This window comes from Trichechus manatus, unplaced genomic scaffold (genome assembly GCF_000243295.1).
Source record: "Trichechus manatus latirostris isolate Lorelei unplaced genomic scaffold, TriManLat1.0 scaffold00014, whole genome shotgun sequence".
NCBI classification, from domain to species: Eukaryota; Metazoa; Chordata; class Mammalia; order Sirenia; family Trichechidae; genus Trichechus; species Trichechus manatus.
The window spans coordinates 218,462-242,869 of NW_004443950.1; the positions used below are offsets into that span (position 1 = coordinate 218,462).

The 24,408-nt window shown below is 38.3% G+C and overlaps 1 protein-coding gene across 2 annotated transcripts in view; it reads right to left on the minus strand.

Moving 5' to 3' along the window:
• TANGO6 (transport and golgi organization 6 homolog) overlaps window positions 1-24,408 on the minus strand; it is a 176,545-nt gene that overhangs the window by 124,965 nt on the left and 27,172 nt on the right. For both annotated transcript variants that reach the window (XM_004371450.2, XM_023726793.1), the window contains exons 7-9: window positions 21,814-21,896; window positions 5,622-5,734; window positions 4,002-4,181 (exon numbers count right to left, since the gene is read on the minus strand). In XM_004371450.2, the coding sequence (XP_004371507.1) occupies window positions 4,002-4,181; window positions 5,622-5,734; window positions 21,814-21,896 (376 nt within the window). The remainder of the gene's footprint in view (window positions 1-4,001; window positions 4,182-5,621; window positions 5,735-21,813; window positions 21,897-24,408) is intronic.

Here is a 24,408-nt window from a genome sequence, read left to right on the forward strand (position 1 = left end):
GCATAACACAGTTTACATTCTACCTTGGTGAGTAGCGTCTGGGGTCTTAAAAGCCTGTGAGCAGCCATCTAAGATACTCCACTGGTCTCACCCCTTTGGGAACAAGGGAGAATGAAGAGAACAGGATACAAGTAAAAGATTAGTCCAAAGGACTAATGGACCACAGCTACCAAGGCCTCCATCAGACTAAGTCCAGTACAGCTAGATGGTGCCCAGCTACCACCACTTACTGCTCTGACTGGGATCACAACAGAGGGTTCTGGACAGAGCTGGAGAAGGATGTAGAACAAAATCCTAACACACACACAAAAAGACCACATTTACTGGCCTGAAAGAGACTGAAGAAACCCCAAAAGTATGGCTCCCAGACACCCTTCTAGCTCAGTGGTGAAGTCACTTCCGAGGTTCACCGTTCAGCTGGGGATTGGACAGCCCCATAAAACAAAACGGGACTAATGAGGCACAGCAGTCCAGGGACAAGGACTAGAAGGCAGAAGGGGAAAGGGAAGCTGGTGATAGGGAACCCAAGGCTGAGTAAGGACAGTGTTGACATGTAGTGGGGTTGTTAACCATTGTCATAGGGCAACATGTGTACTGTTTAATGAGAAACTATTGTATTCTGTAAACCTTCATCTAAAGTGAGAATAGCAGCACACTGGAAGAACGTAATTGATGTCACTGAATTCTACATGTAGAAATTTTTGAAATGGTGTATCTTTGGCTATGTATATTTTCACCAAAAAAAAAGGTCGAGAAGGGAGAGGGTTGACATGTCGTGGGGTTGTTAACCAATGTCATAAAACAATATGTGTACTGACTGTTTAAAGAGAAACTATTTGTTCTGTAAACCTTCACCAAAGAACAATTAAAAAAAAAGTGCATAAAGGTTCAGAAAATGAAGTAGGCCAAATATAATTACCAAGTAATAAAATTTGGTTAAATTATTAAAAACTGCTATGATTTCTGGAAAAAGTTCCAAGAAACTTCTCATAAGGTGCTAAAGCTTTTAGTTTTAATTCATCTGATAAGCAAAGAAACCAGGATTCAATACTGTAACACTGTATCAGATAAACAAATACAAATGTACAAAAGACATACTAAGAAACAAACAATAAAATAATATAAACAGTGAATAGGGGAGTGGTTGAATTTTGCTTCCTTTTTTATGCTTTTTTGTTTTATACAAAGAACGTGTTACTTTTGTGATCAAAAAAAAGAATGAAAATTTTTTCAGAATAAATTGAGAAAAAAATGACAGATGTTGCATCATCTCATTAAAAAATTAATTTGGCAGACTATCTCATTGGGCAATATGTTCCAATTTGCGAGTTCACTAATAACATGGCCTTCATAATCCCCTAATAGAACTAAAAACCTATAAACTATGCTTTGGATTACTTCCTACGTTATCCCAGAATCTTCCAGAGTCCTTCAGATTAGTCATGTTTCCTCCACCACAAATTGCCATTCTATATTAGAAGAAAATTGGAAATGGATAAACATCACTTCTAAGCTTCTGCGAAGCATCGTGATTGTTTACATCAAAATGAAGTACTGTATTCGAATACTCTTAAACAGATTCGACAATTATTATAAGAAGCACTATTTTTTTATTCTTAAAATTTCAGTGATAAAGGGTCAATTCTAAATACTTACATTTAGTTCCAGAAAAGTAAAACTCTAGATCTAAAGAGCATGAAATGAAACTGCTCTTGTAGGGTTCCTTTAAACAAATTTCTTGTTGATAAATAGTGCTTGCCGGAGTGGTGGAGTGAAAAGTAAATAGTGATACAGACCAATGTGCCTGACCCTGCCCTTGGGGGACTAGAATGATGAGCAGAATCTTTAGAACAAATGATAAAATCACACACACACCTCTCTCTCTGGTACAGTGTCTGTCAACTTTTTAGGGATGTGGTTGGCTTCATGCATCTAATGAAAACTATGGATCTTATTTTCAGAAAAATTCATGTTTGCACACAGAAACAAAATATTGTGTATAATTTCAAGGAGATTATAGACTACTAGAAGACCAGGCAGAAACCCCAGGTTAAGGACCACAACTTCTGACAGTGAATAGAAATTAATTCAATACTGACCATTCACTTTTTTTTCCTGCCAAAAGGGAATGCTGTGGTTTCAGTAAGAAATGTTGACTTTGACATGTATCCACTAAGAGGTATACTAAAGACTTGTTAAGATAACAATCGCTTCCAACTATTAATAAGTGAAATACTGTAAAATTCCCTATACTGTCACTAAATTGGTTGCAGGTTAAAATTGTTCCAAAGAGTTTTTAAACAGTCGTAAAAGATTGTGAGCAGCCATCCTAAGATACATCTACTGGTTCCACCCCATCTGTACCAAGGGAGAATGAAGAAAACCAAAGACACAAGGGAAAGATTATTCTAAAGGACTAATGGACCACAACTACTACAGTCTCCACCAGACTGAGTCCAGCACAACTAGATGGTGTCCCGCTACCACCACCAACTGCTCTGACAGGGAACACAATAGAGGGTCCCAGACTGAGCTGGAGAAAAATGTAGAATGAAATTCAAACTTACAAAAAAAAAAAAAAAGACCAGATTTACTGTTCTGACAGAGACTGGAGAAATCTCAAGAGTATAGCCCTCAGACACCCTTTTAACTGAGTACTGAAGTCACTCCTGAGGTTCACCCTTCAGCCAAAGATTAGACAGGACTATAAAACAAATAATAATACACGTAGTTCAACCATATATACGAGACTAAATGGGCACACCAGCCCAGAAGCAAGGACAAGAAGGCAGGAGGGGACAGGAAAGCTGGACAAACGGAAATGGGGAACCCAAGATTGAAAACGGGAGCGCTGACATGTTGTGGGGTTGGCCACCTATGTCACCAAAACAGTATGTGTATTAATTGTTTAATGAAAAACTAATTTGCTCTGTAAACTTTCATCTAACGCACAATAAAAGAAAAGAAAAAGAAAAAACAAAGAGATTTTAAGATAAACGTGTCAAAAAAATTTTAAACAGTTCAGGGGCATAGCTGTAACCACAAAACCTACTAATGTACAACAACTCTCAGCAAATTAGTAGCTTGAGTTTGTATTGATAATTCTGTTTGCAATCTTTTCTACTTTCCTCAAATCCTTCATATTAAAAGGGTGTTTTAAAACTTTACCAAGTAAACCATGAATATAAAAGTAAATTTAAACACTTCAAAAACAGCAACACTTTGAAAGTGATAGAGTATCCAAACAGAGCAGCTGCTACTAGTTAAATACTCCATGGACCCTGATCAATAGGAACTTAAATTCTGAGGTAATAACGTCCTATATATATCACCTAGAGAATGGAAATAAATTAAAATACATATCCACAAGACTTTAGAGTCATAAATTCATGCATCCAACTAACATTAAGCATCTTCTATGTACCAAGAATATTAAGTTGGCCACTGAGGATGTAAAAATGGGCAATACTCAATTCTTTGAGCTAATCAGTCCCTAGAAGAAGCAAACCTCCATCATAAAATTACCACCAAAGACAGCTACTGGACAAATTCCTTTAGGAATAAGTCTGACTCTGAACACATATACCATTTTTATAGTCAGAAAAAAAATTGGATTATTCTGGTTTTGAGGGTCAACATGTATTTATTTGACTTTACTCTGATTCACTGGCAACGACTCTGTAAAGTAACTGGGCTTGTTGTGATGTGGAGCTGTGAGGCCCTGGTAAACTACACATACTATTAGCTTGTTGTTGTTATTAGGTGCTGCTGAGTCGATTTTTGACTCATAGCGACCCCATGTGCCAGCACCTTAGAAAAAAACCTGGAGGATTACTTAAGGTTCATAGTTGCATTCAGAGATTATAAATAGCAATTATCTCAGCCACCTGAAAGAGTTTCTGGTTTCCTTTCTATCAGCGCCCCTTAGTGGCTGAGTCACAGAATGGCCTTTTGGGTAGAATTAAATCTGAAGTGAGGTAGTAAAGGATGGATGGACTCACCTGCTAATGGCTTCTTGGATGGTAATCATAATGCCACCTTGAGTGGCAGCTCTAAACTGACACAGAGAATGGAAAGAGGGCACAGATTTGTCCAACCCTGCAAATCCTTTCAGGCTAGCAACTGCCTTCTTCCTTTCCAGCTTCCCCAGAATCCATAATAGGATCTCTTGGCAAAGTGACCTGGCAGAAAAAGCAGTTATGAATGAGCCTGTCATCTTACTCTACACATCTAACAAGCTAACATAAAAAAGAAAAGAAAGACTGTCAACTCCATTGCATTCTAAATGTTGGCACAATCACCTAGTCAGACTGACATGCAGGAGTAGAAAGTATGCTTCATGTGAATGTAATGCAAATACCCTAAAATTTCATGAGTGACTAACTAATCCTTGGCTCCAGAGGTAACCCTGATATGCCACATGAGCCCCACATGATTTATAATTTTACTTTATTTTTTTGGTAATCTCAACACTCAAAGCCTATACTGATAAAGTTATCTATTATCAGTGGGACCAATAGCTGGTGACCAGAAAACAGTATATCAACAAAATATTGCTGACTTCTCATTCTCTTTTATCTGTGCCAGTCAATTAAGAGAGGAATAGAATAAGTGTTTCCTTCTTCCTTCTCAGTCTCTGATGAAGACATGATGGTGCTATGGAGATTTTGGTTTCAAAACTAACACAGAGTTACTACATGGACAGGTCTCTGAAGTCAAATGCACGTTTATAGCATCCATTTTCTACTGCATTATCTCTTGTTACTGCCCTTATGGCTGTGCTGACGAAAAGTTTGAGAGACAAAGACAATATGTAAGCTTTGAATAACATGCAAGACTGAGTATTTTCCTTTACCACTTAACAATGATGATGAGGATAGCTACCATTTATTGAGCTTACTATTTGCCAGGGACTGTGCTAACAAGCATTTACCATCCCTTATTTTATAAGTAACACATATTTAGGCTTCATAATAACCTTACGAAGAAGGCAAATTATCACTGTATCTCAGATTACATGTGAGGGTTTCCAAACACCAAAAAAATTAAAATTCTGTAGGACTTTAGAAAGGATATAAACTTTTAATCAGGAGGGAGAAATAACATAAATGAGCTACCATAAAATGAGTCCCACTTAAATTCCAATACAAAAGATTATTTTCTGGATGACTAAAAAATCCCTTCTTTCTAAACACTCTGCATCACTAACACCACATCCATGTCTAAATTACAGAGTGTGCTATATTGAGGCCCAGAGATTTCCCAAACTGGTTTTCTAACTCCCCATAGGTATTATGATCCATCACCTATTTCCTTCTTCCTAGACATGTAATTCCAGTATTTCTCACTGATCAAACACTGGCATGCTTATACATGTAAACAGAGATTTTTATCTCTGATGTCTAGGACAGAGGCTGAGGCAAGCCAGTCTAAAAACTATATCCAATCCCCTGTATTCTATAAAATTCCCTTTGTTTTCTAGACGAGCAAAAAATAAAAAAGGATCCCCAAATGTAACAATGACCAAACGGTTTAAGTCTTACATTCAAAATAAGAACAAGTACAGTGTGCAAATAAGACCTCACTAGTTATAAATAGGTAAGGTTCTCTTGGTCCTTTACCTTATGTGAGACACACTCTGCTTGGTAAAACAGTAGAGAGAAAAGAGCACTCCCAGGACTGGAAGTAGGGAATCCACCAAAACTGTTAGAGGTTCATTCCCGACCACATACACCTAGGGAAAAGGAAATGGTGAGAAGTATCATGACTGAAAGGCCAAGGAATGGGAATCTAACATCATCATACACTTAGCAGGGCTTAGAGTCTCATCTTAAGCAACACTCTGATCCTAAAGACGAACAATTTTAGCTCAAAGGCTTTGCTCAGATACGGCAATGAAACCATTTGAGATTGGCAGACAGGCTGAAACAAAGGGAAAGTAAAGTGGAGCAGCACCCTGTTGTGTGTGCTGCCTAAAGTACTGCTGGATTAAACGGGGTAAATTAATTCATTTTCTGACCTATCTCTTCCTTTCCTACTTTTCTACTTCCTCTGAGTCACCTCATCTGCCTGTTGTTCATCTATACAATCACTGTCCTACTGCTGAAGGCCCTTTTACTGGGAACAAACAATTACCAGTGAATAAAAAAATAATAATAAAACTGGATTTGAAAAAAACAAAAATATAGCTTGCTCTAGATTTGTCAGTCTTAAGATGTAACTGCCACCTGGGCATGTCCTATTCTCTTCAATTCAATAAATGTTCACAGAAAAAAAATTACACTATGCAGCTAGATCTGCATGGGCTTTACAGGGTTGTGTGTGAGGATGCTTATTTTTACTAACAATAGTTACGTTACATATTTTAGTTGTACCTTTCAAAAAGGCTAGCACAAATGCATTCAACAAACTTTTATTGAACATCCACTGGTTCAAAGCACTGTCCTAAGCACTGTAGTGAATATAAGAATGAATATAAGTCTCTATCCCTCAGATTGCTTGTGATCAAACAGGGAGAATAAAATAAGAAATCCAATTTCAAAAATTATAATTCAAGGCAGATAATTTAAAATGTCTTAAGAAACACAAAATGCTATTCAAAATGCCAAACACAATACAATTTCAAAATGTAATTCTGTTACAATAAGTCAATTAAAACCTGATAGTGTGGACAGCAATAATGATGATAAAAAGAATTTTAAGAAGTGGAACTAACAATGGTATGTGTTCCAGGAACTATGCTAGGTTTTTTATCTTCCAGGCACTATGTTAGATTTTTTTAAACGTTAGCTCATTAGAACCATAACAATCTTGCAAAGTAGGTATTAGCAGCCCTACTTTAGAGATGAACCTATTGCCATCGAGTCAAGTAGATTCTGGCTTATAGTGACCCGACAGAACAGAGTAGGACTGCCCCATAGAGTTCCTAAGGCTGTAATCTTTATGGAAGCAGACTGCCACATTTTTCCCCAGCAGGGCGCAGAGCAGCTGGTGGGTTCAAACCTGATCCAAGCCAGGGTATTTTCAATCACATCATACGCACACGAAAGCTAGATAATGAATAAGGAAGACCGAAGAAGAACTGATCCCTATGAATTATGGTGTTTGTGAAGAATACTGAATACACCACGGACTGCTAGAAGAATGAACAAATCTGTCTTGGGAGAAGTAAAGCCAGAATGCTCCTTAGAAGTGAGGATGATGAGATTTCATCTCACTTACTTTGGACATGTTATCAGGAGGGACCCGTTCCTGGAGAAGGACATCATGCTTGGTAAAGGAGAGGGTCAGTGAAAAAGAGGAAGACCCTCAATGAGATGGACTGACACAGTGGCTGCAATAATGGGCTCAAATATAGCCACAACTGTGAGGATGGCGCAGGACCAGGCAGTGTTTTGTTCTGTTGTACAGAGGGTCACCATGAGTTGGAACCGACTCAACAGCACCTAACAACAACACTTTAAAAATGAGGAAAAGGAAGCTAAAAGAGGCCCTTATTTACAGAAAGATTAATGAAGTAGGAATCAATTCTGTTTAAAGATCTTCTGTTAAAACTGAAGATCACTGAGGCACTTATACAAGCTAGAAAAATCTCTGTGCTTTTCTCCAGAGAGCCCTGTCCCTCTACCCTAATATTTCATACTCTTTAAGCGTCCCAACTCCTCTGCTGAGCCTGATAACCAAGAAGCCAGCTTCCTGTGCATGATCTAATCACCATAAACCTGGCTAAATGAAGTGCATTGTATGGTAGTACTCAGAAGTAATATGCAGGCCTAATTATGATATCACCAATTACAGGAGGTAAAAGAAAGAGATCCTCTAGATAACATAAAGGCCTATTGTTTGGCTTTGTATCCTGTGTTCCCATAAGTAATCCCTATGCAGTCATCCTTCCTTACCAGCATCATTTATTTAATAAAAAATAAAAATAAAAATAAATTACAGATGGAAGGAAGTTGCCATTATTTACAGACTTCATAGGGCCAGAGCACCTCAAAGTTCAACACAAACTCAATCAAGCATATTTCTCAGGAGTATGTTGCTGCTGATATATTCCTCCAATTTTTATTCTGTTCTTTTTTTATACTTTTCTGTATTTTCTTACAAGAACAGTATTACTTTCATATTGAGAAAAAACTGCACAGCTATTTATGCATGTATATTACTTATTTAGATATATTTATAAACTCATTCAGCAAATGAAAGGTTCAGCAAATGTTTACTGAGTGCCAGTTATGTGCTAGGCACTCTCATGGTATTGTGGATAAGTCTGTGGTGAACAAAGTTATCTGCTCCTAAGGAGCTTATATTCAGTGGAGGAGACAGACAATAAATAAATAGAAAATACCAGGTAGTGACAAGTGCTATGAAGAAAAAAAAAGCAGGTTAAATGAATAGATAGTGAGTGGAAAGGCATGTGGAGAGAGAAAGAGAAGTATAACCCTTAACAATTTATCAACTTTTATCCATTAAGTTCACAGAGAGGAAAATAGAAATGGGAATTTATTTTAAAAAAAAAAAAAAAGCAAAGATTTAGAGATAAAGTCTCCTTATGGTTCAGTCTGATAAATTCTCTCTCTGACACCTCAAAAAAGTTGAATGACCTTTGCCTGACACATACAAACTGTCACCTCCCTTTCAAAACTAATACTAAGTTCCTCCTTGTACTGAGCCCAAATCTAACTCTCTTTATAAACTTCCTTGATTGAAATACATTGACTTCTCAAAAACTTTGGACTGGTCCTCTAAAAACAATCATTAAACTCCAGTTTCTTTTATTTACTGTAAGGGTTGCTATGCATCCTAATGACCAGACTATATTTTGTAGATACAGAGAGGCAGTGGTACTTATTCTATTTATCCAGCTCCAGCTGTACCTCTCCCATAAGCCTGCCATACATTTGACTGTTCATTCATTTACTAATTCAAATATTTATTAAGTATCCAACCACTTGATTTTTCTCCTCTGAATTCCAATAGCATTTTAGAGCTTGTAACATGCTATCAGTCCATGAACATATAGTTATCTCTCACCTCCTCAACTAATTTTTAACTTTCTTAGAAGGCAAAAGTCAGAGTCCCTACCTCAGCACCTATCAGAGTAGATGATTAAGCTGGGTGTTACCTGAGTTTTTTGGTGAACTGGCAGTTTAAACACAGTAGTGTACAATTTAAAGGAACCCTTCTGTTATTGCTTTCTCTTTTATACTAGCAAAATATTTATTGATTGCTGATTGGATGGAGCAGTCATTTTAATAATATTGGGTATTGGGCATGGGGGCTTTAATGGATGGGGCCACAGCATTTAGGTTTCGGTAATCCACTGTGAGATGCCAGTTATCCCTTCCAAGTTTGGAATAGGCAAAATTGGGCTTTTAAATGAAGAAATAGTGGGGGTGTAATTGTTTTTATAAAGCAAATAATAAATACTATTTATTACATATCTACTCAAGAATCAGCCAATTATCCAGCTAAACATTTAACATGCAATCAATCCTCACAACTGTCCTGCAAGGTAGGTATTTTTATTCCCATTCTATAAATGTGGAAAACTGAGACTCAGAGAAGCAAAGATAAACTGTTATTAAGTGGCAAAGCCGGAATGAACCCAGATCTGTCTGACATAAAATCTACGCGCAATCCATAGAGACAGGAAAACTAGTAGTCGCCAGGGGCTGGAAGAAGAGAAGAATGAGGACTGATTGTTTAATGGGGATGGGGCTTCCATGTGGGGTGAAGAAAAAGTTCTGGAACTAGATTGTGGTGATGATTGTACAAAATTGTGAATGTACTTAACGCATTTAAAAACAGTAAATTTTATGTGACATGTGTTTTACCACACACACACACACACACACACCCCAAAATAAAATCATGTACCCCATGGCCTCCCAAAACTCACTTCCCCTTGTGCACAATGATATTTTAATTGCTTCAGTCCCTAACCCATATCAACTTTAGCACAACTGCCCTGACCCTCAGAATCAACAGATCCCAGCTTGTCAAGCTGTTAATAACCCTAGGCCTGTAATCTCTGCAAGGCAGGGCTGAAGTTCCTGGATGGCATCATGCACAGCAGCTTCTGTAACACCTCCCTTTCCTCCTACTGAGAGTCTTAAATAACCTCCTTCCACCAAGTCTTTGGAAACCCTGGTGGAGTCGTGGTTAAGAGTTCAGCTGCTAACGTTCGGCGGTTTGAATTCACCAGGCAATCCTTGGAAACCCTGTGGGGCAATTCTACTCTCTCTGTACTATAGGGTTGCTATGAGTCAGAATTGGCTCAGCAGAAATGGGTTTGGGTTTTTTTGGGCCAAGTCTTCAAGAGCCCTGGTGGCACAGTGGTTAATTGCTTGGATGCTAACTGGAAGGTCGGTGATTTGAACTCACCAGCCACTCCAGTGACTGCTTCTGTAAAGAAACCGTACGGGGCAGTTCTACTTTCTCCTCAGGGTCACCGAGTTGGAATCATCTCCACAGTAACGAGTTTGTTTTTTTCGGTTTTTACCAAGTCTTCTGGTAGATCTCTAAGGCCATACCCTGGCCAACTCTTTCCAAAAACAGCCCCCTCCTTCCAACCTCTTGCCTAGCACTGAACTCACATGCAGTTAACAGTTTGGTCTGCACCTAACATCCAGCATGAGTCTCCATTTACACTCCCACAGTGGAATCTGGCCATTTCCCCTTTAATGTGGACTCCTCAGGTCATGAACTTGTAACTGGAGTTTAATGACCCATACGGGGACATGGGAGGCCAGACTGATTCAGCCAGTGCTTCACTGTGATCTCTTGGTGCCAGCAATGACAACTGCTAGAAAGAAAATTTAAAAATCCTTTCATTGAAGTCATACTGTATACAGAGGAAACTTTTGAGGCAAGTTCCTTCCAGTCTTTTCTACAGTATGCTGGTGACAGCACCAAGTAAGGAAGCAATGAAGGCACAAAAGGCAAGATGTTCCTGCCCCAGTGAGGGGAGGGTCCTAGTGCCCTGGCCTCTATGCCCTAACATCTGGGTGTTATGGAATTTCCTTGGGCTGTGCTTACGTGTAGTCTCTCTCTAATTGGGAGTCTTCCCTGCTCACCTTGTGAGAAGACTTGTGAGAAACAATAGGCAAAGTGGAATGGGAATTCAAGTTCTGAAACACAATCTAATACTTCATATGTTATTTCTACCTGTGGTAAAAAATATTACTAAGAAACATATCATTAGATGTTGCCTTTTTTAATAGTCTAACTCCTGGGTATGTTTCACATAAGGTTGTTTATAAATACTTCCACTAACCAGTTATGTGACTTCACACAAGTCAGTTGATCTCTCTGAGCCTCAGTTTTCCTAACTGTAAGACAAGGACATTGGATTAATAAAGTTTTTAGGCCTCTTTTGCATCTAATCTATAATTCTCTGACTAGACTGCAAGTTTGCTCATTTTCTTTCATATCCTTCTGGTACCTCAGCTATCAACAGGTAAGACTAGTTGAAAAAAATTAATTATCTCCCCCTAAAGATATTTTTTTGAAACAACTGAATCTTCAACTTGGTCAAGATGTAACAAATTTCTAACCCTTCCTCACATGTTTTCTGTTACTTCTCACTGACAGAAATATTTTAAAGGTGAAATCCTGTTTAGCTGAAAAATTTTCTGGTTACTTGAGGTATCTGTACAACTAGGAATCACCAACACAAGTCTAAGAGATGGCAAAGTTGAAGCAGGGAAGGTAAAAACAGTTCTGAGGGTACCTTTTCAATTTTTTTGGTGTGAAAAAGCCTTTCTGAGTGTAACTGAAAGAGTGCTTTAAAGAAAAGCTGAATTTCCACATCCACCTGTGGTTTTTCCAGTACAAACATGTAGGACAGGGCTGAAGAACAAAAAAGGAGGTCAGCATGTATCTAAGAAAACCATAGTTTCTCAGAACAAGTTAGACGAGGAAGAGGATATAGACTGGTACCAAAGACCCTGATGATAATCTGGGGATTTCCTCATTTTTTTCTGGGGATTTCCACATTCCGTTCTGCCTACACCTTGGCTTTCCTGCACAGACAATCAAGCCATGAGAAGAGGTATCTGGGGCTAAGCCTGAGAACACTTCATCTAAGCTTAGAAGAATGCTCTGTGACAACAGAAGTCATGCAGACATATTTCTGAGTACTCTTAATTATGGCTCACACACTACTGTAACTCTTTGTTTACTTGAGTGGGAGCTCCTTGAAAGGAGGAGCTGGATCTTGATCTTTTCTGTATTTGTAAACCTGCCTAAGTGGCTGGAGTTCAGTAGGTACTTGGTAAATGTTTATGTGACTGACTGACTGAATCAAAGAACAAATGAACTATACTGTTGTTTATTTTCTCAAAACCTCTATTTTTGTGGGGGAAGTTACAATGCTTTATACATTTTCATTTTTTTTAAGCAGTAGCTAGAAGCTATTCAATCAGTGCTAATTAACTGAACAGACTCAGAACTTCACCATGGAAAAGAAAGCTGATTGAACAAAAGAAGGCTTGATTTTATATTGGCTTTTTTGGGCATATGTCTTTAACGTCTGCAGGACTGAATTTCTCTGGAAGAACTGATGAGATATTTAAATAAAAAAAAAAAGTAGGAAAAGTCAAAATGATCAAAAAAAGAATTATTTTGCTTCTGTCTGAAAGGGGGGAAAAAAAAAGACATACTTAAAAACCAGACAGGAGTCCTGATACACTTCATTTCTCATTTCATAGACTTCCGATAAATACATTGTTAAGCATATCCCTTGGAGATCACTGTAGCAAAGCTGAAAAGAGCATCAGGAAGTCAGGGGTCAAGAAACCTGGGTGTGAGTTTTGTTTCAGTCACCTATGAGATTGCCCATAGGTAACTGAAAATCACGTAGGTGGACAGGTTTCAGCTGAGCCTCCAGACTAAGACAGACTAGGAAGAAGGATCTGATGGTCTACTTCTGAAAAAATTAGCCAGAACAGAACAAGCTGATACTAAGTGGTTTAAAGTCAGGAAAGGTGTGCTCAGGGTTATATCCTTTCACCATACATATTCAATCTGTATGCTGAGCAAAAATCCAAGAAGCTGGGCTATATGAAGAAGAATGGGGCATCAGGATTGGAGGAATACTCATTAACAGCCTGTGATATGCAGATGACACAACCTTGCTAGCTGAAAGCAAAGAAGACTTGAAGCACCTACTGATGAAGATCAAAGACTACAGCCTTCAGTATGGATTGCACCTGAACATAAAGAAAACAAAAATCCTCAAAACTGGACCAATAAACAACATCATGATAAATGGAAGAAATACTGAAGTTGTCAAGTATTTCATTTTCCTTGGATCCACAATCAACACCCACGGAAGTACAGTCAAGAAAAACCAAACACACTGCACTGGGCAAATCTGTTGTAAAAGACCCCTTTAAAGTGTTCAAAAGCAAAGAAGTCACTTTAAGGACTAAGGTGTGCCTGACCCAAGCCATGGTGTTTTCAATCACCTCATATGCATGTGAAAGTTTGGGAATGAATAAGGAGGACCGAAGAAGAATTGATGCCTTTGAATTGTGGTGTTGACGGAGAATATTGAATATACCATGGACTGCCAGAAGAATGAACAAATCTCTTGGAAGAAGTACAGCCAGAATGCTCCTTACAGCAAGGATGGCAAAACTACCTCTCACATATTTTGGACACATTATCAGGAGGGACCAGTCCCTGGAGAAGGACATTATACTTGGTAAAGTAGAGGGTCAACAAAAAAGAGGAAGACCTTCAGTGAGATGGACTGACACAGTGGTTGCAACTCCAGGCTCAAGCATAATAATGATTGTGAGGATGGCACAGGAACAGGCAGTGTTTTGTTCGTTGTACATAGGGTTGCCATGAGTCGGAACCGACTTGACAGCACCTAACAACAACAACAACATATTGCCCAAGGTCACATATTAAGTGAGTGAACATGGATAAGATATTTAAACCTCTCTAGGTCTTAGTTTCTTCATTTACAACATAGGTATTAAGCTTCTGGCATTAGGAATAATTAAGATAATTCATGTTAAAAAGTATTTTGTATAACACAAAGACTTGTGCAAATGTTAAATTTATTCTTAAATATTGTATTCTTTTTGATGCTCTTGTAAATGGAATTGTTTTAATTTATGGCCTTATCTTTTACAGGGAGACATACATGTGGGAATACAAACAGGACAGATCTATTCTAAACCAAGCTGACTGACTCCTAACACTGAAATTCAGTACAGGCTGGAACTTGATTTTATTCCTGTTAAAGATTAGTCAAGCACTGCCTTCAAAAACATCACAGTGATCCTTTTAATAGTAGTGTTCCAGAACTTCTAACACACTCACTGAGTTTAATTAAGACTTGTGAGAAGCAACAGAACAAGGCAAGTTACCTAATATACTAAATATTCTGCATTAAACTTGTTTTTAGAGTATACTACATAAAATATCTCCAGGTCTTTGCACATGTCATCATAATACATAATACATAATGTCATTCTGATGACATGTGCAAAGACCTGGAGAGAGAAAACCAAAAGGGAAGAACATGCTCATTTTTCAAGCTGAAAGAACTGAAGAAAAAATTCAAACCTCGAGTTGCAATACTGAAGGATTTTATGGGGAAAATATTAAACGACGCAGGAAGCATGAAAAGAAGATGGAAGGAATACACAGAGTCACTATACCAAAAAGAATTGGTTAATATTCAACCATTTCAGGGGGTAACATATGATCAGGAACCAACGGTACTGAAGGAAGAAGTCCAAGCTGCACTGAAGGCACTGGAGAAAAACAAGGCTCCGGGAATTGATGCAATACCAATTGAGGTGTTCCAACAAATGGATGCAGCACTGGAAGTGCTCACTCGTCTATGCCAAGAAATTTGGAAGATAGCTACCTGGCCAACTGGCTGGAAGAGATCCATATTTATGCCTGTTCCCAAGAAAGGTGATCCAACTGAATGCAGAAATTACCAAACAATATCATTAATATCACATGCAAGTAAAATTTTGCTGCAGATCATTCAAAAACAGTTGCAACAGTATATCGACAGGGAACTGTTAGAAATTTAAGCTGGATTTAGAAGAGGACGTGGAACCAGGGATATCATTGCTCATATCAGATGGATCCTGGCTGAAAGCAAAGAATACCAGAAAGATGTTTACCTGTGTTTTATTGACTATGCAAAGGCATTCGACTGTGTGGATCATAACAAATTATGGATAACATTGCAGAGAATGAGAACTCCAGAACACTTAATTGTGCTCAAGAGGAATCTGTACATGGATCAAGAGGCAGTTGCTTGAACAGAACAAAGAGATACTGCATGGTTTAAAGTTAGGAACGGTGTGCGTCAAGGTTGTATCCTTTCACCATACCTATTCAATCTGTATGCTGAGCAAATAATCCAAGAAGCTGGACTATATGAAGAAGAACGGGGCACCAGGATTGGAGGAAGGCTCATTAACAACCTACATTATGCAGATGACACAATCTTGCTTGCTGAAAGTGAAGAGGACTTGAAGCACTTACTGATGAAGATCAAAGACCACAACCTTCAGTATGGATTATACTTCAACATAAAACAAAAATCGTCACAACTGGACCAATAAGCAACATCACGATAAACGTAGAAAAGATTGAGGTTGTCAAGGATTTCATTTTCCTTGGATCCACAATCAATACCTATGGAAGCAGCAGTCAAGAAATCAAAAGACACGCTGCATTGGGCAAATCAGTTGTAAGAGATCTCTTTAAAGTGTTAGAAAGCAAAGATGCTACCTTAAGACTAAAGTGCACCTGAGCCAAGCCATGATGTTTTCAATCGCCTCATATGCACGTGAAAGTTGGACAATGAATAAGGAAGACCAAAGAAGAATTGACACCTTTGAATTGTGGTACTGGTGAAGAATATTGAATATACCATGGACTGCCAAAAGAACAAACAAATCTATTTTGGAAGAAGTGCAATCAGAATGCTCCTTAGAAGCGAGGATGGCGAGACTACGTCTCACATACTTTGGACATGTTATCATCAGGAGGGATCAGTCCCAGGAGAAGGATATCATGCTTAGTAAAGTGCAGGGTCAGCGAAAAAGAGGAAGACCCTCAATGAGATGGATTGACACAGTGGCTGCAACAATGTGGGCTCAAGCATAGCAACAATTGTGAGGGCGGCGCAGGACCGGGCAGTGTTTCTTTCTGTTGTGCATGGGGTCACAATCAGTCGGAACTGACTCGAGGGCACCTAACAACGACAACAACACATAAAATAGCTTTTTTAAAAAAGAGTTGCCCTGAACCAAACGGAACTGAGAGTTTTATTGCTTATTTTTTATTATGCTTTAAGTGAAAGTTTACAGTTCAAGTTAGTTTCTCATACAAAAATTTATACACACATTGTTATGTAACCCTAGTTGCTCTCCCTATAATGTGACAGCACACCCCTCTTTTCCACCCTGGATTTCCCGTGTCCATTCAACCAGCTCCTGTCCGTTTCTGCCTTCTCATCTTGCCTCTGGACAGGAGCTGCACATTTAATCTCATGTATGTACATGAGCTAAGCAGCACACTCTTCACAAATATCATTTTATGTCTTATAGTCCAGTCTAACCTTTGTCTGAAGAATTGGCTTTGGGAATGGTTTTAGTTTTGGGCTAACAGAGAGTCCAAGGGGCATGTCTTCCGAGGTCCCTCCAGTCTTAGTCAGGCCGTTAAGTCTGGTCTTTTTACTAGAATTTGAGTTCTGTACCCTACTTTTCTCCTGCTCTGTCAGGGACTCTCTGTTGTGGTGAACTGAGAGTTTTCTGAGTACCTATTATGTGCTACAGTATGGTATGAACATACCAAAACTTACCTTATTTCATCCCCATAACTCAAGTGTTAAATTAGTCACCTAAAGTCACATAGCTAGTGAACAGCAGAGTCAGGATTCCAACCTAGCGCTATTTGGCACTTTGCACTACACCACACCACAGAACTGGAACTGTAGTATTTATGAAATCTAATACTTGCATCTCCCACAGCTCTGACAGATACTTCTTTTGGTTCTTTGATACTGTCACTCCAGGGCACAGCTGAATTATAGAAACAAACATTCAGAAAGAATGACTGCCTCCAGGGAGGGGGCAAAAGTGGAAGGGAGACTAACTTTTCACTATAAAGCCTTCTGTATTTCTTAAATTTTGTACCACATGTAAATATTATCTTCTCTATACACACAGAGAGAGAAGAAAGACAGGGAGAAAGAACTGGTTCCTGGATCACACATGCCACTCACTAGCTATATAATTTGGGACAAGTCGCCTCACTTCTTTTGGATTTTGTTTCCTTTACTTTAAAATGGGGGAGGGGAGGGCGTTATTTCTAAAGGTTTTTCCAGTTCTAAGATTCTTATTTTACTCTGCAAAAATAATTAAACATTCAGAAAGACAAGTCAAATGGCCAATCTCATTGAGTTACCTTCATTAGAAATTCATTAAGATTAGATGAGGAAAAAAGACTTGTATTATTAAAGTCAAGATTCTTTGAATCTGGAAACAGAGAGATAAAATGGAAATGAGAATGTAGAAAATAAAATAATTATGTACCCTATAGCTTTTCCTACCCTAAAATTTCTTCTGCCTTTAGGGAGTTCAGGCTAGTATTGTGAGAAATACTAAAAGGAAATGTTTTCCTCTACCAGAATCTGGCCAGTCCTCTTAAAAGCAGGAAAATGTCCAAATAAGAAGGAATTGCAATTCTCTACCCTGCCCTATGCAGAACCGATTTCTGTGCAATCTGGGCCTCACTTCACCTTTCTCAGCAAAGAAAAACCCTGTTAGTCTCTCTCACCCCAGACGGGGCAAAAGAATTTAAGCATTTGGGGGCTGGGTCCCAGAATTCCAGAGTGAGGAGACAACTGAAAGCCATTAGACTAAAAGTTATTTGGACTGCATATCCCCTTTTTTGGCTTGGATAATTTTACAGGTTGTAAGGTACATACATAGAAATGAGAAAAATTAAACACTCCATGTATGCAGATGAAGTACAAGAGGCTATGCCAAGTTTTCAGTCAATTCAACCAGCATTTATATATACCTATACTGCTGAGAACATTCCACCCTGGTGCACCAGAGCTATCGTAACGACACGGTTCCACTTCCTGCTGTACACAAAGGACTGAAGCATGAAAAGGCCTCCCCTTGTGAGTGTTCCCATCATAACGTTTTCATTCAGAGAGCTGGGGCTTACTTATTTAAATATCAAAATTTGTTTATGTTTTCACTCTTTCAAAGGAAATACTTCTAAAATGGATTATATGTAATCCCTGCCATCTTAAAGTATACCAAACACACCAGCGCCAACCTACTTTGCTTTTCAAATTCTTATGCCCTTTTCCGGTACTTTTTCCATATCCTTTCTTTCTCTTCTCTGTTGGCATTCTCTTGTCACTGTGCCTTACTTAGTCTAACTAACTTCTAATTTGTTACTTCTCATTCTGCTGTGATCTTACAAATCAGATATCCAATCCGATAGGGAATGTATATTATGTAAAGATGAAACTGGCTCTGAGGAATTAAGGGGCTCTGCAGTGTACAGCCTTCGAGACGGCAACTGAATGAGTGGCTGTGATAATACAAGTGACACAGGATGTTAAGTTGGAAATTTCACATGAGACATCAAGACAAAACAGATTTAAAACTCCAAAGTAAGACAACAGACTAAGACGATAACAGGTTTGGAGCCTATAAAAACTCCCCATCCAGAAAGAGATTAGAGAAAGATCAAAAGTGTGGAGACTGAGACGAAGTTGGTGAGGAGGATTTCTTTGGAGAAAGCTGTTGGTGAGTCAGGAGTCCCATTCCTCCATCCACCAAATGGGGTGGGGGTACCTCACCTCAAGCCTAGTGAGACAGGCCTCCAAGACACAACCTGAGGGACTTGACACATGACTCCTAGAGAGTGAGGGACATAGCAGGCTGATGTTTGACTCCTGCATGGAAAATCCACCTGCTGAGAGATGAGCTGAAAGAGAGGTGGCTGCTTTGGGGTTGGCCTGCACTCACAAAATGTGTAAGGGCATAAGGATAGATTGCTAGTGGGAATGTAAAATGGTGCAGCTGCTTGGCACAACAGTTTGACAGTTCCTCAAAAGGTTAATCATAAAGTTTATGATTCCATTTATACAAAATATCCAAAACAGGCAAATCCATACAGACAGAAAGTATATTAGTGGTTGCTTAGGGCTGGGGGCAGGATAGAGAAGAATGGAGAATGACTGCTAATGAATGTGGGATTTCTTTTAGGGGAGAAAAAAATATTCTAAAATTAGATTGTGGTGATGGTTGCAACCCTGTGAATATACTTTAAAAATGCTGAATTGTACACTTTAAATGGGTGAATTGTATGATATGCAAATTATACCTTAATAAATGTTAAAAAGAGAGAGGGAAAAAAACAGAGCTGGAAATGTTCCCAAATGCCTCTCTAAAATTAAATACCTGCTGTACCCTCTTGTTACCCAGTGAGTTGCTGGATCAATTCACCCATCCCAGATGTTTTCCTCACTTCCTGACTTTGCGCTGTACTCTATAATTTAGTATTAGCAGAAGGTTAATAAAGACAACACATCCTTTGTTGCTAAATTTTATACAATGTTTACCATTTTTCTCCAACATACACATTTCCTCTGTTTTCCAACTGCAGCTGAGCTGCCAAAACCTTATAGAGAGAATAATTACCCTTCTCCATCCCTTGGTGCATAATCAACTGTCTACAGCAAACTAATGGTTTGTCTGCCTCTCCCAGAGGCTTTAAATTCACCAAGCTGTTCATTGAACTGTGATGGTTTTTTTTTCCCCTCTTCTTTGGGCAAGAACAGGAGAGTCTCTCTCTGTTTGTTAGAAGCTAATTCACTTGCCAGAATGAAGCTCTCTGCTTTGCATTCTTCTCCCTCCAAATGCAGTGTATTGAATTTCAAAGGATACCATGAGAGATTTGTACCAAAGTTTAGTCACAACTAGTCCTAACTGACAGCATTTTCATGTGTTCCCGACCCAACCATTTAACAGTTTTTCATCACAATATTCATTATTGAAGATGATCTTTCTGAAAGTTAGTGGGGCCTTGTTCTTTAATTAAGAAAACTTGCTTTCTAGACTGTTCTATATAATTTCTTGTCTTTAGATAATCTGAAAAGTCCTTGCCTGTGAATATTTAGAACACGATACAAGACCTATCTTTTCGAGATTCTCCAAATAAGGAATCAAAAAAATAAAAACAGCCTTATACATTGCTACTAATCACTCAATCACCAAGTCATGTTTATCTATCAGCAATTTCTTATTTGTGTACCTGGTCAGTCCTGTAAAGGGTATACTCCTTTTTTTTTAATAGTGAAATTAAATAAAAGGGTAGTAAAGATCTCACTTCAGTAATAGAAGTGAGTGTGGTGAAAAATGAGCTCTGAATTTTTTAGTAGGTATTTTACATCTATGTATTTATCAGTATCATGCAGTGAGCCTAAAACATAACAAAACAAAAGCATCTGTCTTCTTATCTGAAAGGTGTACTCTATACCCTCATACACAGCTGGTAGGAATGTAAAATGGCTTTTTGTGTCTGGTTTCTTAACTTGGCATAATGTTTTCAAGGTTTATCCATGTTTTCGCAAGTATCCATACTTCATTCTTTCTTAGAGCTGAACAATATTCCATTGTATGGATACCACATTTGTTTATACATTCATCAGTTGATGGACATTTCGCTTGTTTCCATATTTTGGCTATTATGGATAATGCTGCTATGGACATTTGTGCACAAGTTTTTGTGTGGACATGTTTCCATTTCTCTTGAGGAGAGCAATTGCTGGGTCATATAAGAGTTATCACTTTGTAGGATTGCTATGAGTTGGAATCAACTCAATGGCAATGGGTTTTTTGGTTTTTTTATGATAACTCTGTATAACTTTTTGAGGAACTGCCAAACTGTCTTCCAAAGTAGAAATATCATTTTTACATGGAATATAATTTTGAAAGCTGCTTACCAGTGTAAATATTTTTAACAATAAAGTATTATCATAAAATTATTAAAATAAACTTTGCAGAACAGAATTTACCCCCAACTCCATCTGGTCCTAACACAATGGATTTCATTTTTATCTAAAAATACACAAACCCATCGTCGTCGAGTTGATTCTGACTCATAGCGACCCTATAGGACAGAGTAGAACTGCCCCATAGGGTTTCCAAGAAGCACCTGGTAGATTCAAACTGTCGACCCTTTGGTTAACAGCCATAGCCTTAACCACTGCGACACCTAAAAATACATACTTCATGCATATTTATAAGATTGTAATCATAAAGAACATACAATTTATATTCTTTTTTTTTTCATTTTCAGTATACATTTAAATAGTCAGTTGCTGGATTCATTTACTCAGACTGACTTCTTTATGATGGTGATTACTATCAAAAGTCATAAAGTAGATTCAATATTATCATACATTTTTAGGAAGCCTACAGTACTAACAAATGCCTCTGTAGATTCCTTCAAAAGACATGCTTTCATCAGCGGCACGTGCCTGTTAGAGAATATACACCGTTTTAACATTAGAGTAAATGATGAGATAAAAAAAAGGTTTCAAAATGTATCCATTTTTTCATTTAAAAATAGTCAGCTTATAGTTTCCAGTTTACAAGGTGAAATGATTTCGACAGCTTAAAATTTAAGATTAGTCATTCCAATTCCTGAAGTACCAATTAAAAGACAAAATAATTTTAAAAGACTAAACACTACAAATATTAGCTAAAAACATTAGTGATTCAAATTACCAACCTTAAATACATCCTCAATACATGTACTAAGTTCTTCTTCTGTCACCAAAATGGTTCCTGGTACCATGTCATGCTCTGGAATCTCTAGAGAACACAAAATAAAATTACCTACACTGAGTGCCTCACTGAATAAAAGAAACAGAGCCTAAGGAAGAAAGTTTTACTAGAAAGGTGGTTTAGTATGTGTCATGGTTTGTATTATGTCCCCCAAAAAATGTGTGTATCAATTTGGCTAGGCCATGATTCCTGGTACTGTGTGATTTTCCTGTATGTTGTAAACCTGCCTCTGATGTTAATGAGGAGGATGGGTGGCAGTTGTGTTAGTAAGGCAGGACCTGATCTACAAGACTGGATTGTGTCCTGAGGCAATTTCTTGAGATATAAAAGACAGAAGTGAGCAGTGAGACAGGTGGACCTCAAAGCATCAAGAAAGCAGTGCCGAGAGCAGAGCGCGTCCTTTGGACCAGGGTCCCTGTGCCGAGAAGCTCCTAGTCCAGGAGAACACTGATGAGAACGCCGAGAGAAAGCCTTCCCCTGGAGCTGACACCTTGAATTTGGACTTTTAGCCTACTTTGACTGTGAGGAAATAAATTTCTCTTCGTTAAAACCATCCACTTGTAGTATTTCTGTTATGGCAGCACTAGATGACTAAGACAGTATGTAACAGCTAAGATTAGAAAATCAACATGGTTACCACTGCACAATACAGCACCGTTCAAATACAACATTTCAGAGAATCTATCATTGCACCAATTACAAACATGCATCCTTATTTTATGTATCACTAAGAAAGAGAAAGAAGCCCTGGTGACACAGTGGTTAAGAGCTTGGTTGCTAACCAAAGGGTCAGCAGTTGGAATCCACCAGCTGCTCCTTGGAAACCCTATGGGGCAGTTCTACTCTGTCCTATAGGGTCACTATGAGTCAGAATCTACTCGACGGCAATGGTTTTTAAGAAAGAAAAAAACCACTGCCAATTAACCTATGACATTATCATCACTTAGAATTTTTATTTTAAATTTATTGAATGAGAAAATGGGGAGGAGATGAAATGAAATGACAGAGAGTTGATGTTTGTGTGTAGATGATAAGTACAAAGGAGTTCATTATACTATTCTTTGTATGTTTGAGTATATTTGAAAATTTCTCTTTAAAAAGTTTTTTAAAAGAGTTTAAAAAGTATTGAAAGCTCTCCTTTAGACTTATTCAGATACACAGTTTTATTATATACCATTCTTTATACAAGCTAAATAATTGGGATAAATGAGACACAGAATTCTTAAAACTTCACATTCAATGTCCACCTCTTCTGAAACACTTTCATCGATGTCCATGTCTTTCCATAAAATATTTTTCTCTGCTGAAGGGTAAGACAGTATACAATACTGGGGAAGCCAGCACAGCTTGTCTAAGGCAAGGTCATGGAAGCTCCATAGACACATCCAAACTCCCTGAGGGACTGAATTGCTGGGCAGAGGGCTGTGGGGACTATGGTGTTGGGGAACATCTAGCTCAACTGGCATAACATAGTTTATAAAGAAAATTTTCTACATTAAGACTCCAGAGTAGCATCTGGGGTCTTAAAAGCTTGTGAGCGGCCATTTAAGATACTCCACTGGTTTCACCCCATCTGGAGCAAGGGAGAATGAAGAAAACCAAAGACTCAAGGGCAAGATTAGCCCAAAGGACTAATGGACCACAACTACCACAGCTTCCACCAGACAGAGTCTAGCAACACTAGATGGTGCCTGGCTACCACCGACTGTTCTGACAGGGATCAACACAGAGGTGCCCAGACAGAGCTGGAGAAAAATGTAGAACAAAATGCTAATTCACGAAAAAAAATACCAGACTTACTGGTCTGACAGAGACTGGAGAAACCCTGAGAGTATGGCCCCTGGACACCCTTACAGCTCAGTAATGAAGTCACTCCTGAAGTTTACCCTTCAGCCAAAGGTTAGACAAAACAAGACAAAATGAGCACACTGGCCCAGGGGCAAGGACGAGAAGGCAGGAAGGGACAGGAAAGCTGGTAATGGGGAACCCAAGGTCGAGAAGGGGAGTGTTGACATGTCGTGGGGTTGGCATCCAATGTCACAAAACAATATGTGTATTAATTGTTTAATGAGAAACTAGTTTGCTCTGTAAACCTTCATCTAAAGTACAAAAAAAATAAAAATAATAAAATATTTTTCTCTGTGCCAACAAGAGCACAGGTAATACAACATTTTTTAAAACTATTGTCAGGATTTTCTTCCAAGTCACTAGCATTCATTCTGCAAGTTTTCTTTTTTAAAATTTTTTTATTGTACTTTAGATGAAGGTTTAGAGAACAAATAGTTTCTCCTTAAACAGTCGCTACACATATCATTTTATGACATTGGTTAACAACCCCACAACATGTCAACACTCTCCCTTCTCTACTTCGAGGACTTTTTTTTGGTGAAAATATACATAGCCAAAGTTACACCATTTTGAAAGTTTCTACATGTACAATTCATTGACATCGATTACATTCTTCCAGTTGTGCTGCTATTCTCACTATCCTTTTCTAAATTATTCCATCACCATTATCTTCAACTCACTGTCCCCTAGG